Source organism: Hirundo rustica, chromosome 2 (genome assembly GCF_015227805.2).
Source record: "Hirundo rustica isolate bHirRus1 chromosome 2, bHirRus1.pri.v3, whole genome shotgun sequence".
In the NCBI taxonomy this organism is placed as follows: Eukaryota; Metazoa; Chordata; class Aves; order Passeriformes; family Hirundinidae; genus Hirundo; species Hirundo rustica.
In genome coordinates this window covers 30216827-30230523 of record NC_053451.1, presented here as the reverse complement: position 1 = coordinate 30230523, position 13697 = coordinate 30216827, and the positions used below count along the sequence as shown (strand labels likewise).

General features: G+C 49.5%; 1 protein-coding gene across 1 annotated transcript; it reads left to right on the top strand.

Moving 5' to 3' along the window:
• The first annotated feature begins 1106 nt into the window (after positions 1–1106).
• NECAP1 (NECAP endocytosis associated 1) lies at positions 1107–7870 on the top strand. The gene is made up of 8 exons (XM_040056515.2): positions 1107–1295; positions 2631–2731; positions 2878–2982; positions 3375–3456; positions 3856–3964; positions 4057–4243; positions 5373–5466; positions 5585–7870. Exons 1-8 carry the CDS (start codon positions 1198–1200, stop codon positions 5631–5633), a joined length of 825 nt encoding a protein of 274 aa, XP_039912449.1. The 5' UTR covers positions 1107–1197; the 3' UTR covers positions 5634–7870.
• The last annotated feature ends 5827 nt before the right edge of the window (positions 7871–13697 follow it).

Below are 13697 nucleotides of genomic sequence, written 5' to 3'. Positions count from 1 at the left end.
ACCTTAGCAGTCACTGCAGGAAGTTCTACTGAAAAATTAGGTCAACGAGCAACTCTATCCAAAAGGTAAATGTAAGTTTCTTCTTGAATTCCGAATGCTGTACTGGCCCTTGATCTTAAAAAGTTATAGAACAAGAAAAAATATAGAGAATGATGACTACACAGCCATGGCTGGGAATGGCTCTGTCTGCATTAACTAATGCTACTCCCTACTGGGAAAACAAGCAAACAAAACAAAACAAAAACAATGCTGCAAACAAACGAAGAAAACTCCACCATCACCACAACAAACCTAAAAAACCCAAACCCTCAAACTTAGTTATGTTTCGGTGATTATTTTGATTATTTTTGCCTCAACACCTCCAGGGATGGGGACTCCGCCACCCCCCCCTAGGCAGCCCATTCCAATGTTTGACATGGAATGCTCAGACATGGTTCTACGTGATTTTTAAACTTTTCTTATGCCTTTTCTTCCACTTTTTAGAGTAAATACTGGTACTTTTTGAGACTCAGTCACAGGACTCAATCACAGGACGCTGCACAGGACTAAACTTAAACACCAGTCTCCACTGAGAAGCCACCATTAAAAGAATGGTTTAAATGCCGCCAGCCTTATCATTATTGATAAATAAACTAGTATCTACACCCCTACTTTGGCCACATTTTCAGGGAAGACCCACTCCTGAAACTCAGCTTTGCATAGCTGGCATTTCCATCACTTCCAGCAGCAAAACCTGTGGCGCTTTGTGCCGCATTTCCTTTTTAGCTTGCTAATCCCCGCAGCACAGAAGGAACACTAACACTTAGCCCCCAGGGCGGCAGGGGAGCAGCCCCCGGCGGATCCAGACGAGCGGCTCCATACCTTGCGGCGGCACAACGAGCCCCGCTCCTCCCGCCACGGGCAAGGCGCCCCAAACAAAGATGGCCGCGCCAGCCCCGCCGCGGCACCTGCCAGGCCCCAAGATGGCGCCGGCCGCCGCTGCTGTGTCAGGGGCGGCTCCAAGATGGCGCCCTCCCACCCCCGCTCCCCGCTGCCAGCATCCAAGATGGCTCCATGCGCTTCCGCGACGTGGCCGGCGTGTAGCTCGGCCGCGCCGGCGCCCGCAGGCGGTGTCTGCCCTCATCAAAGATGGCGGTGGGCAGCGCCGCTGGTCGCTAAGCTCCCGCCGCTCGCTCCTCGCCGGGCTTCGGAGGCGACATGGCGGCGGCCGAGTTGGAGTACGAGTCCGTTCTCTGCGTGAAGCCCGATGTCAACGTCTACCGCATCCCGCCGCGCACCTCCAACCGCGGGTACAGGTGAGGGAGCGTGCGGCGCCCGCCATCGCCCCTGGGCGGCCCGTTCTGCCTCAGCCCCTGCCCGCAGGGCAGCCGGCGGCTGGGCCGTACCATGCCGTGGCCCGGCCTCGCCCCTCGGCAAAGCCGCGTCCTGCGGTCGCGGGCAGGTCTGGCCGTCCCCTGAGCCCTTCCAGCCGAGCTCTGGAGGAGCTGGAGTTGCCTCTCGTGGGCAGGTGGTCAGCGCCTGGAGGTAGAGGAGCCTCCGCTCCGTGCTGGGGAGGAGCAGGGGCTGCTCTGTTAATCAGGGGCAGGAGGTGAGGGCGCAGCCGGCTCTCCCAGGCAGAGCTGACGTCTGCTCCCGCTTTGCTGGGCTCCCTGGGATGTGACGCTAATGTGCTATATCGGCACGTTGGATTTGGCCCGGTGGCTCTCGCAGTGGCGGGGAGGAAAGCAGGAGGAATTCGGGGTGATTTTTAAGACGAGGCTGCAGGACCAGCAGTTAGAAATGTCGTCTCTGGTCAGCCAAAAGCAGCCGAGTGTGACTTTGTAAGATGTGCCCACAGGCCTGCCGGAGAAGCGGGTTTGTGGACTCCCTGAACCTGGCAGACTGTAGGCGGATGTTGTGCCTGGCCAGGGATGTTTGTTTCCAGTGATAAAATCCGGTAGATTTTACAGCACCAAGCCTGCCAGAGTTCAGAAAGCATTTGGACAATGCTCTCAGGCACAGAGTGTCATTTTTGAGGTGTCCTGTGCAGGGCCAGGAGTTGGATTCAGTGATCCTTGTGAGTCCCTTCCAGCTCAGAATATTGTGTGATGCTTAGGTTGTTTTTTTCTCTTTCCTTTTTTTTTTTTTTCCTTCACAAGAATATGCAGCATAGAATGTGATGGGTCAGTCAAAATATCTGTGTGTGTATGTTGCCTGGTGTAAGTCAGCTGCCTCTGGGCTCAGAAGTACTCTGTTATTTTACAGCAATCGGGTAGAATAGTGGAGTGTCTTTTCAGCATGTTACTAATTAATTTTTGGGGTCTTCCCAATGCTCACAAGTCTCTTTTGTGGATTTCCTGTTCAAGTGAGTTTCTGGGCTTCTATCTCCCCTCTTTTGCAAGCTTATAGAGGTGAGGAGTTGATGCTCTCTGGACTGTGTCTCTTTCCCTTTGCCCAGATGTGCCAGTCAGAGTCGTGTGTCCATTGGTAGCAACAAGAGAGGAGCTGAGACCCCCTGTCTTATTTGGGGAGGGAAATGGAATGACACAGCTGCAGGGGTTGAGGGTTTGGGAGCAGAGACTTCTGCTGAGGTGGCTGGGCAGAATTGGCGAGGTTGACCATGGTCAGCCATCAGCTGCTCTTCCTTTCAGGGCATCTGACTGGAAACTGGACCATCCAGACTGGACAGGGCGGCTTCGTGTCACCTCCAAAGGCAAAATTGCTTACATCAAACTGGAGGACAAGGTTTCAGGTAAGGGAAAGGCTGTGCCTTGGCAAGGCTGCGACTGTGATTGCTGCCCCTGAGCTGTTTCTAAGCCTGCCCAGAGCTGTGTGTGGCAGCCCTGGCCACCTTTAGGAAGGGGTCGCTCTTCTTCACACCTGATTCTTTGTCTGCAGGAGAACTTTTTGCCCAGGCTCCTATAGATCAATACCCTGGTATTGCAGTGGAGACTGTGGCAGATTCCAGCCGCTACTTTGTCATTCGAATTCAAGATGGGACTGGTGAGTTGGGGGCCAATGTACGTGCCAAGTGCTGGGGGTGGAAGAGAACAGGTGGAGCTGGGAGTGTGCCAGGAGGATGAAAATGGTGTTGGGAATGCTGAAAAGACGGTGTGTGTGTGCTTGGAGTGTTCTGAGGGCAAGGTAGACAGAGGAGGTTCTCTGCATTGCACAGGGTCCAGGGGCTGGGCTGGGAAGGAACATTTGGTTTCCAAGCATGCCCTGTGGGAAGAAGGGTGCATCCTGAAGGCTAGGGACAGTGAACTGCTGTGAGGTGCTGGCATCCAGCTGCAGGTGTGTCAGAGAGAGGTAGCACAGAGTAGATTAGGACAAGCAGAGGGATTTGTGGCCCAGTTGCAGGGCACCTCCAGTAACTCCCCCTGTCTCCTTGCTAGGACGAAGTGCTTTTATAGGCATTGGCTTCACGGATCGGGGTGATGCCTTTGACTTCAACGTCTCTTTGCAGGATCACTTCAAGTGAGTTTTGCTTTTCTGGAATGCTGTTTTTCCTCTGGCCTGTAGAACATTGTGGGTGGTGGTGCATGTTCATTCAGCACAGGTTTCCTTGGGGTGGCTCTGAAGCCCTGTGCTGGCAAGGGACACTGGTGTGTGCTGCCAGCTGTCATGCAGGCTGAGAGCCCCTGTAGGGTCAGATCTGTAAGTCTTAAGCTTAGGTCCTGTGATGCTCCAGGTGCAGTGTTAAACAGCCTCTTGGGTTTGTGGTGGTCTCAGCCATGTGCTGTGTCACACCAGGAGTAGGGATGTAGCTGGTTTGACAAGGCAAAGTAGTATGGTGGGATGGAGAGAGAAACCACACATTTTTCTAAAACACTGTTCCTTTTTGCCACATGGTCTTATGTTTTCCTCTCTTTTTAGGTGGGTGAAGCAAGAGACTGAAATCTCCAAGGAGTCCCAGGAAGCTGACACACGTCCCAAATTAGACTTAGGGTTTAAGGAAGGGCAGACCATCAAACTAAACATTGGGGTAAGCAGACCAGTTTGCCCTCCTTTTTTCTCTGGATGTGCCGATGGAGACTCTTCTTTACACTTCCTTTTTTTGTTTGTTTTTAAATACAGAACATGACGTCAAAGAAAGGAGGAACAGCCAAGCCCCGTGTGTCTGGATCAGGGGGCCTAAGCCTGCTGCCACCCCCACCAGGAGGCAAAACTGCAGTCCCTCCTATACCTCCCCCTTCTTCCACAGCCATTGCCAACCATGTCACACCACCACCTGTGCAGAAATCCAGTAATGCCAGCAATGCAGGTAAACCTTAGCCCTGAGCCAACAGTTTGTAAGACACTGGCAGGGTGCCGCTGCAGCAAACCTGCGTTCAGCCTAGTGCCAGCAGTGCCCTCTGAGACATGGTGTGTCCCAAGGGCTTGGGCTCTTTGGCAGCTCCGGTGTCCCCAGTGCAAGAAAGATCTGGACCTGTTGTACCGAGTCCACAGGAGGGCCATGGGAGTGGTCAGAAGGCTGGAAAACCTCTCCTGTGAAGAAAGACTGGGAGGGTTGGGGTTGTTTAGCCTGGAGAAGACGAGGCTCTGGGGAGATCATTCACTATGTAAAGAGAGCCTGTAAGAAAGACAGAGAAAGACTTTTTACCAGGGCAAAGGGTAAAGGCTTAAACTGAAAGAGCATAGATTTAGATTGGATATAAAGAAGGAATTTTTACCATGAGGGTGGTGAAACCCTGGAACAGGTTGCCCAGAGAAGCAGTGGATACCCCTTCACTGGAAGTGTTCAAGACCAGATTGGATGGGGCTTTGAGTAACCTGATTTAGTGCAAGATGTCCCTGCTAATAGCATGGCACTGGGATTATATGAGAAGATCTTTGGAGATCCCCTCCAACTTAAACCATCTTTTGATTCTGTAACAAAGAGGTTGCTGCAGTCTTCTAGATATTGTGCTAAAAGTGTGGCCATGCAGGGGTCTCTGGAGAGCTGACGATCCCTTTGTGAAGGCAGACTTCATCAGTGCTGTCCACAGGTTTGAGTGAGAAGAAGCCACAAGCCTCTGAGTAGGGCTCATGTGGTCCCAGTGCATGGTTTGTACTGTTAAGGTGGTGCCTGTTGGCAGCTGTTACGATTGCTGAGCTTCGGCTGAGTCTGAGCCTTATGTCTGCTGGGGGAGGTAATAGGTGACAAATGTGCCAAGTGGTGTGATGAGTGAAGACCCTTGCAGTGTTAGCTGGAGGTGTGCACATTCAGCAAAAGGAGATGTTGTTATAACAAATCCCTCAAAAAGTCTGACTTCTGCAGGGAAGGCTGGAGTCCCTTCAAAGATTTTCTGCCCCTGCATCCAGTAGTTTATTTAAGGTGACAGTTAAAATGCCTGCAGAGTATTCTGGATAAGCTGATGTATTTTTTTCTCCCTCTCTCTTTTCTGCCTTAGATGTTCTTTTAGACTTAGATGCTCCTGCAGCTGCATCCAAGGCACCAGTATCAGCTACCACAGACCTCTGGGGAGACTTCAGCACTGCATCCAGGTAAACTGTGATGAATGGAACACAAGAAGGGTAGTATCCTGATGGGTGTGGGAGGAACCAGAAGTTAAGAAGTCTTACTGGATCTGCTCATTTGATTTTCCTTTATTTTTTGTTTCAGTGCTGTTCCCAATCAGGCTCCTCAGCAGTCCAACTGGGTCCAGTTCTGAATGATCAAAGCAGTGGAATGGGACAAATTAATGACCTAGAGGCACCAAATGGGATCAGAGGGGGTACAAACCTCTCTAGTCTTCAATCACATTGGGACAATCCTTCATTTTTAGATCAGGCCTTCACTTAAACTTACTATTTTTGATCCCACTGAACCTAAAAGAGAACATACTGACTCCTCCCAAGATGGACAAGGAGGAAAGATGTAGCCTTACCTCCTCCATCCACTTGGCCATTATGTGGTATATCCTAGCTCTTTTTCCCTGTCTTTCCATACAGGAAAAGCAAGAAAGTGGGTACAGGAGGAGGCTGGGTAGGTGCCTCTGAGTTCCTTGTCCTTCAGATTTTCTCTGGCTAGGCTGTTGCTTTTTGTGGCTGCTTTCAGTAGTGACTGCAGCCCCTACAGCTTGCGGCGCTGAGGACAGCTGCATTTGGCTACACCTGCTAAATGGAACCTCTAAGGATATAGATCTTGTCCCGACACAAAGTCCTCTCGGATTAATGACATCTGTGGTGAGGAGTGACCCTCCCCATGCACACGCCACTCTTCTGTCTTTGGTGCAATTCTTGGTAGTGCTGCATGTCCTCATGCTCCTGTGGGAGGAGTCATGCAAGTCCTTGAGTAGACCTGCTGCTGCCGTTGCGCTGTAGTTCCAGGTGGGCACCCCATCTCGAGGCTCCTGATTTGGCTTTGCAGGTTCACTGGAGGAACTTCATTCATTTTAACTCCTTTCTCCCCAGGCAGAGGCCTCACTGTCACTGAGCTGTTTTAACTGGAAAATAGCTTTAAGAAAAAAAAAGCCCTGTTTTTACAATTTGGTAGTTAGTTGCACTAGATGACAACCAGGTGATTCCCACCACTCAGCATTTCATGTTCCTGCATCACTATCCTGAGCCCTGGCCTTGTATTGTAACTTGACACTGTGTTACAAGTATTGCATATCTACAGTAAGAATTATGGTGGGACAATACATTATTCTGTGATGAAGGGACAGTCTCCTTCTCCTTTTCAACTCACTCATTTGAGCAAGAAATGTATAATAGACTCAATCCTGAGATCTGTGGGAGCAAAATTCTCTCACCTGTGTTCCTTATTATGATTTTTCTTCTGAGTCCAACTTCCAGGGATGTGAGCTGGTTATTGGAACTTAGATTTTTATTATTGTTTTTTTTAATATGTCCAAGCCCCCTCTATTTCCTGTGTGGTTAAGGGAGTTAGAAAAAGGTAAAAAGCCACGACTTTCTACTTATTTCCTTTGGGAGAGTTTCCTGAGGCCCTTCATTGTGGACGCTACATCTTCAACAGCTGTGGATGTGATCTGGGGTGTAAGTCTGTTGATCGCTCTGGGCAAACTCACAGGGCAGGCTGGAAACCTCACAATGCTGCATTGCTACCCTTCGTGCTGGCGCAGAAGCCAAAACACTACCTGGGAAGGTGGTCTCAGTGACTCTGGGTACAGCTGTACCCAGTTACTGGAACACTAGGGCTTTGGTGCTTTGCTGGAAAGCTTCCTCCTGTTTTGAACACTCAACACAGCAACACTTTTGTGTCTCCGGCACACCTTCACAAGGAAATGTTTCCCTTGGGGCAAAAATTTTCTGGTGAGGTTTTTAAAAGAGTAGTTAGACATATGCACCTTGTATTGGCAAAGGTATTTTGTCATTTTTGTCTGGCTACAGTTGGGCATTTTGGAGACAGTTTCACTTAGATCATCCCTCTGGGGAGCAACATTCTTGAAATAGCTCTAAAGCTGCTGCAGTTCCACTTGTGGAAGTGGGGACCAGACTGCTCTTGGATGTATTTTAAGTATAGTCATTTAACCCTGATTCCCTGGCTCTCTTGATGTTTCCCCCTGCCAGCCCTCCTCTACCTTCATAGTCACTCCTGCAGTCTCGCTGTACTTCAACTCCCTGCCTCTTGAACCCGTGGGTGGCTGTCGTCTGCAAGCAACATCACAGATTCTGCTGGGTTGGCAGTTTGTTTTGTCTTCTTTTTGTTAACTCACATCCTAGTGAGGTCCTGTCATTTCAACTATGTATCAATTCCCCAACCAAGGAAGTTCATGGCACCAATTAACAACTGAATAGGAGCCTCTTCTGTATCGTCTTAGTATTCTGGAGATAATATATTATGTATTTGAAAAGCTGAAGAAGCAAAAATTAAAGATATATGTATATAAAGCATAAGATGTACTGGTGCAAATGGTAATTAAAGAAGTAATACTGGGGAAAAGAATCTCATGAGTCTTCTAAGTTGTCAAATTGTTTTTGCTTTGGAAGCCTCTAGGCTGAAGGTCTTCATGTCTCCAGCAAGATCCTCACAGCCTACTTATCCTTCTGCATATCTGTTGTGGCCTGCAGACTGGACAAGAGCAACTTCAGGAGTGATGGGTTCAGGTTCTGTCTGGGCAGAGAGGTAGAAGGAGGACACAAAAATGACGTGGCTGTTCCAAATGGGGTAAAAAACTCACACAATACCAAACACGAATCAGCGTAGAAACACGCCTGAGTGTACGTTCCTGTGGGACTTGGTAAGAGTGTGGATAAAACGAGCAAGTGAGGAAACTTGGTTGTCCTGATGTTTAGCATCTCAGATATTTTCAGAAATTATTCTTTCTGTGCTGGTAGATGGGAAACAGCCTCTGCCTACTAGAGAGAGGGGCAAGGTGAGCCAAGTGGGCCCTTTGTTAGGGGCAGCAAGGGCAGGCTGCCTGGAAAGAGAGGAAGCAGGAAGATGAGTCACAGCAGGGCAGGCAGGCGCAGTGGCCTCGCCAGCAGAGGAGCAGCCCTGAAGTACCTAAGCACAAAGATCAGAGCAGGTCAGGATAAGGATTTAGATAACGGGGTACATGGCCAGACAGGGACATGGCCAGGCATGGCTGCGCTAGCTCAGGCAGGGACCCAGGCTGAGACCTTAGCTATGATAAGGCCAATGTTGCTGAGGTTTCTCAACGCCAAACACCTCCATTACTTAAGCTGGACCAGAGTCCAGCCAATCCCCCAGGAGGTGAAGAATATATTCAGGACCTTGACTTTGTTCTGTCAAGCCTGCTTGCTGTCATCCTGCACAGCATGCTTGCTCCATGTTCTTCTGCCAGACAGCAAAGCCATGTATATAGCTGTTGAAAGAACAGCACAAGTCTTGTGGCCTGGGTAAAGATAAGAAGTCTTAACCTTTTTAGTCAGCTATTTGAATTGTCAAACATTCTAGTATGTGTAGTGGCTGGGGAAAAAGAAAAAAAGACATTCTTTCAGCTCTAGGACTAAAGCTTTTGACCTCTTTTGGTAGATAGGATGGGTATGTTGTATAGGTCCTAGCAGGGAGAAGATGAAGCATTTTACCCATAAGCTATGCTGGGTAAAATCAGGCTTTTCAATAGGTTCTTTCAGCAGAAGGAGTTAAAAAGCCTAAAAGGGTCTCTCTCCAGGGCAGGAGAATTTTCAGATGAAGTTCGCCGAAGAGGACTGCTGGGATGATATACTCCTGTTAGTGCATAAAGAAGCACAGAAGACTGGGAAGCAGTACATGAGGGAGAGCTTAGCCCTGTGTGGAGATCTTCCCAGGCCCCATGTGTTTCCTCACAGCAAGATCTGCTAGAATGCACAGCTTGGTGAGTCCTGTGCAAGTTTTCCATTTCTTCCAACTGGGAGACAAACTGTAGCACATAGAAAGAATCAGGAAACAAGTGTCAAAGGGAAGATCCCAATTTTGTCTGGTTTTTTGTTGTCAGTTCTGTGGGAGCTTGTAGTTGAGGTGAGATAGGAGTATTTCCCTGCCTCTTCTTCCATTAATTCTATTCTATGTTCTGTGACTTTGTGTCAGAGCCATGCAGCAACTATTCTTACTACAGCCACACAATACGGATTGCAGACGCAAACCTTCCAGATTTCACTAAGCTTTGGTTCAAACACTAAGCCGTGTTTGAGCTCCTGAAGAAATGGAGAAGGGCAGCTGTACATTGGAGGAAATCAAACAAAAACCAAACAGGAAACCAAAACCCCCAAAGTCTTCCTGAGCTTTGATAATGAGGTAAAAGGATCTGAATCTGAACTCGTCCTGCTAAATCAGCATAAACCTACAAGGTTCTAGGAGGAAGAAGAACGGGGCTGTTAATGTATGCAAGCAGAGCACTGTGGCCCAAATGATTAACACACACTGTAATGCCTCCAGGTCTAGGTAGTCTGATGAGTGCTCATTACGTTATGTGAACAATAGACTCTCACTCTGGAGGCTGTTACTGGTCTCTTTCTTCCAAGACAATAGCTCTGCCCACGCCAACAGTCAGGGAAAGCACTTTGCAGGATGACAACTTGATTTTGCCACCTGCCATTACCTATAGCTGTATGTCTCCGTGAGGAACTCTGATGGACATTCCTTGGAGCTGAGCATAGGAAGATCAGCCAGCAACAGCTGGACCGTGGAGTGGCTCCCGACCAGAGCTATGTTTTCCAGCCACTGCTGGGATCCTGCGGTGGACTTCTTGCATCACTTGTGTTTGGGGCAGGCCAGGCTGGTAACTTGCAATGAATGGCCTGCTCTCCCTTTTCTTTCCCAGGCATTGTAGGATGGCAGCTCCCCGGTGGTGAGGCAGAGGCAGCTACCCTGCTTAGTTGACTGGCTTTTCAAGCCTGGAAGCAGTCTGAAGAGACATTCCCTAAAGGAGGGAGCTGCCTGTAACTTGCAGCCTTTGCGTTGAGCCTTGCGTGTTAGGCATGGACAGAGGTGCGGCGCTCCCTGCCCTCCCGTGCCTGGTCTGCGAGCCTGGCTGCGCTGGAGACACCCGCGACCAGGCATTGAGATCAGTCTGACCCGTGACCGTGTGCTGCCATCTGCTGCCGAATCCCTTTGTTGCGGACTTTCCTGCGATCTCTGGGTTCAACCACCGTCTCCAGGGACTGGCTGGGCGGGCGCCCAGCAATCGAGAAGGGTGGTGGGTGGGATGCAAGACATCACCTGAGACCTGGCTAGCACTGGTGGGGTGCTCTCTGAAAAGAAATCGCAGCTGGTGATTTGTGGTTTGGTAGTTTAGCAATGATGGAACCGGTGCTTCCAAATGCAGCCGTGTTCTACCTATTCTTCTGCCCTCTGTGCTTCAGTGCCCTCCTGCACAAACACTGTAATGTAGGGCTTGGAGCCGGGCTGTCCCAGGGCAGACACACATCCCCTCTTGTGGTCGGTGTGCATACAGGTATGGATGTCTGTTGTCTTTAAAGTTTGGTCCAAAGGAATGGAACTCCTCCTAGTCTTTTTTAAAGTGGTGGCTGAGCACTTGTTTATGAACCCATGTTTATGGTGTTAAGCAAACTGTTCAAAGATGTGTGAGATGCTGTGTTGGTAGTGCTACACAAACCTTCCTTTTGGTTAGCTGGCAGAGACAAGGAGCTGGATTTCAGTGAGAGGTAAGGGGTAGGAGAGCATTTTCTTTGGAGAATATATGCTAAATGGCTATAGATACAGGTGTATGTTTGGCTCAGAGTTAGGGTCTATAAAGCTGAAGTCAGTACCATGGGTACATTTACAAAGTGTGCTTGGAAATCACTTTTTTGGGTAGAAAACCAGGAAAAGCCCTTAAGCAATACATCCCATACAGAAACAGGGTTACTGTAAGCAGATAACCTGCCCTGGGGTAGCCTGGTCTAGCTCTAAAAGTAGTCCTGCTTTGAGCAAGGTTTGAACAAGATACGCCCAGTCTGAAGTATTTCCTAGCACAACTTTTGTGCTCAGCTGTGCTGAGGTGGGTCCCGCGCTGGGCCAGCAGTGTGGTGAGATGTCTGACGGGGGGGTTGGTCAGTGAAGAGGAACGCTGAGATCGGACAGTCATCCTTCACCTCAGAAAGGGCAGAGGCTCTGCGAAGACCAGGATGGTGTGCTGAGCTCGTCCTGTCCAGCCTTAAAATGCTAAGTATACAAATAACTGTGATCTGGAGGCAGAGTCTAAGAGACGTGGGCCATGGTGCTGCAGGCCAGCGTGAGTCATGGAGGAGCACTTCGATGGAAGGAGCACTTTGCCCTCTTCGTCAGTCCCATCCCGCCCGGAGTCAGCAGCAGGGGCCCTTCGCCCTCTGGGTCTGTGCCAGCTCTGTGCTGGAGGCTGGCACCCTGGAGTGCCATTTGCCCACCTTTTGCTTCCCCGAGTGCTGAAAATTACCTTTCTCCATCTGACGGTGTTGACATCTGTGTCATGAGGAGGTTCCCGCATAAGTTGAACCCCAAAGCTTGGGGTCTCCTTGCCTGGCATTAAAACTTTCCTATCATATTTCATTGATGAGGTGCCAAGATGTATTTGGTTGAGCTGACTGCACTCCCTGGATTTAGTTCAGCTTTCTATGGCTGCTTCCAGATGGCTTTTGCTTTGTCCCATCCTGACTGGACACATGGGATGGCTGCTCTGGAGGCAGATGATGTCCCCTCACCTTGCTGGCTGGGAGGCTGCAAATGGCCTGCAGGGCCACCTTGGCTGCAAGGTAAGGGGCAGCACGGGCCACTTGCAGTCTTCCTGACAAATCCACCCTTGAGGGGATAGGAGGGGGTGAGGGAGCTCTGCAGGGCCGGGGAGGTTTGTGCTGCTATTGCAGTAGCACCTGCTGGAACAGCCTAACCAGTACAGCTCTCCCCAGAACCTCCCTATGAGAATGTTTTTTACTGCATTCCACTTAGGTGCATGGAGAGGATGTGGAGGGAAACTGTTTAAGTTCCAATAAGAGTGGCCCTAAGGTTACAGCATGAGTCTGGGTGACCTTATGTGGCAGCCCCATACTTGCTTGGTGACAATGGTGGTTTCCCTTTTTTTTTTTTTTTTTTCTTTTCTTTCCACTCCCCTCACTCCCCCTTCAAGAGAGATCGATCATGTGCATTCACCTCACTGGGCAGAGAGTAGCCAGACTGAATTCGAGGCTGTAGAGATCTGTGCGATCCTTAGAACTGGAAATGAAGCATGGAGAACTGCTTCTGTGGAGAGGTGTTACATGGCCACAACTTGTGCATGCAAATTCCATATGCCCACTGCAAGAAGATAAACTCTATAGCCCCAGCTTTGAAAACAGGCCACTGGGGTCTGACCAGGACTTGGATCTGGCCCAGGTTTGAAGTCAGATGTGGTGCTGTGGCAAGCAACTGCAGTATCTACTTCTGATCTCCAACAATTTATGGCCTTGAGACTTGTGACTCAGATCCAAAAGAGGAAGGAGAAAAAGGGGCGATACTCCCTGGCTTAAATGGCATAAAACAACCCTCTGAGGTAATTGCATCTGAATGTGCCCTCTTGTTGGCTTTGATTTGGTAATCCGTCAATTGGGGGAAATAAATAAAACCTATCTTTGCTCTTCTCTAGAAAATCCTCTGTTAATGCTGCATGTAAAGAGGCAGGCTGGGGCTTCCTGGAGATTCTCTGGATCATGTTCTTCCTTCTCTTATTCTTTCCTTTACACCTGAGGGATTTTGGTAACTTAATCATCGCACTAGAGTGAGCACACGACTTTCTATTCTCTGTTCTCATTGAGTTTGAGCTCCCTCAGCTCAGGAACTTTGGGACATGATCTCTTCTGCTTGAAACCGTCAGCACTTACTAAAACTTGGCAGGAATGTGGCCAGGGGAGAAATACATAAGCTGTTTTTGGGAAGAATGTTTATTTTCATCACTCCTGCTTTTCTTTTGTTCCCCTGTGTTCTGCACGGGACTGTAACCGTAGCGTTTTGGAGAGCTGCTGATCTCTGGCAAGTATTCCTGTCACGCTGGGTGGTTCTGCTCAGCGTTCCGTGTCTTTCTGCCGACTCAGGCTTGCCTGTGGTGAAGTGCTGCCACCTGCCAGAAACTTGTGTGGCTTCACAGTGTTTAATCCATCCCACTCATTGCTCTCACTCCCCTTTCCCACTGTCCGTCCAGTACTTCCCTGTTTCCTCTTCACCCCTGGATGCTCAAATGTCTTTTTCCTGTGCTTTCACAGCTCCATAGAAGCAATTTTTCCTTGGTTTCCTAGTAACCTGTATGGAACCCTGGTTCACCTCCTATCATTAAGAGGGGTTGACTGCCTTCCAGCAGAGGTCTCCTCCCTGCAGCTCTGGG

Coding starts and splice junctions, on each gene's coding strand:
- NECAP1 (XM_040056515.2), top strand. CDS start 1,198: ATGGCGGCGGCCGAGTTGGAGTACGAGTCCGTTCTCTGCGTGAAGCCC. Junction 3,965..4,056: donor CCATCAAACTAAACATTGGG/GTAAGCAGACCA, acceptor TTTTAAATACAG/AACATGACGTCAAAGAAAGG. Junction 5,467..5,584: donor GACTTCAGCACTGCATCCAG/GTAAACTGTGAT, acceptor TTTTTGTTTCAG/TGCTGTTCCCAATCAGGCTC.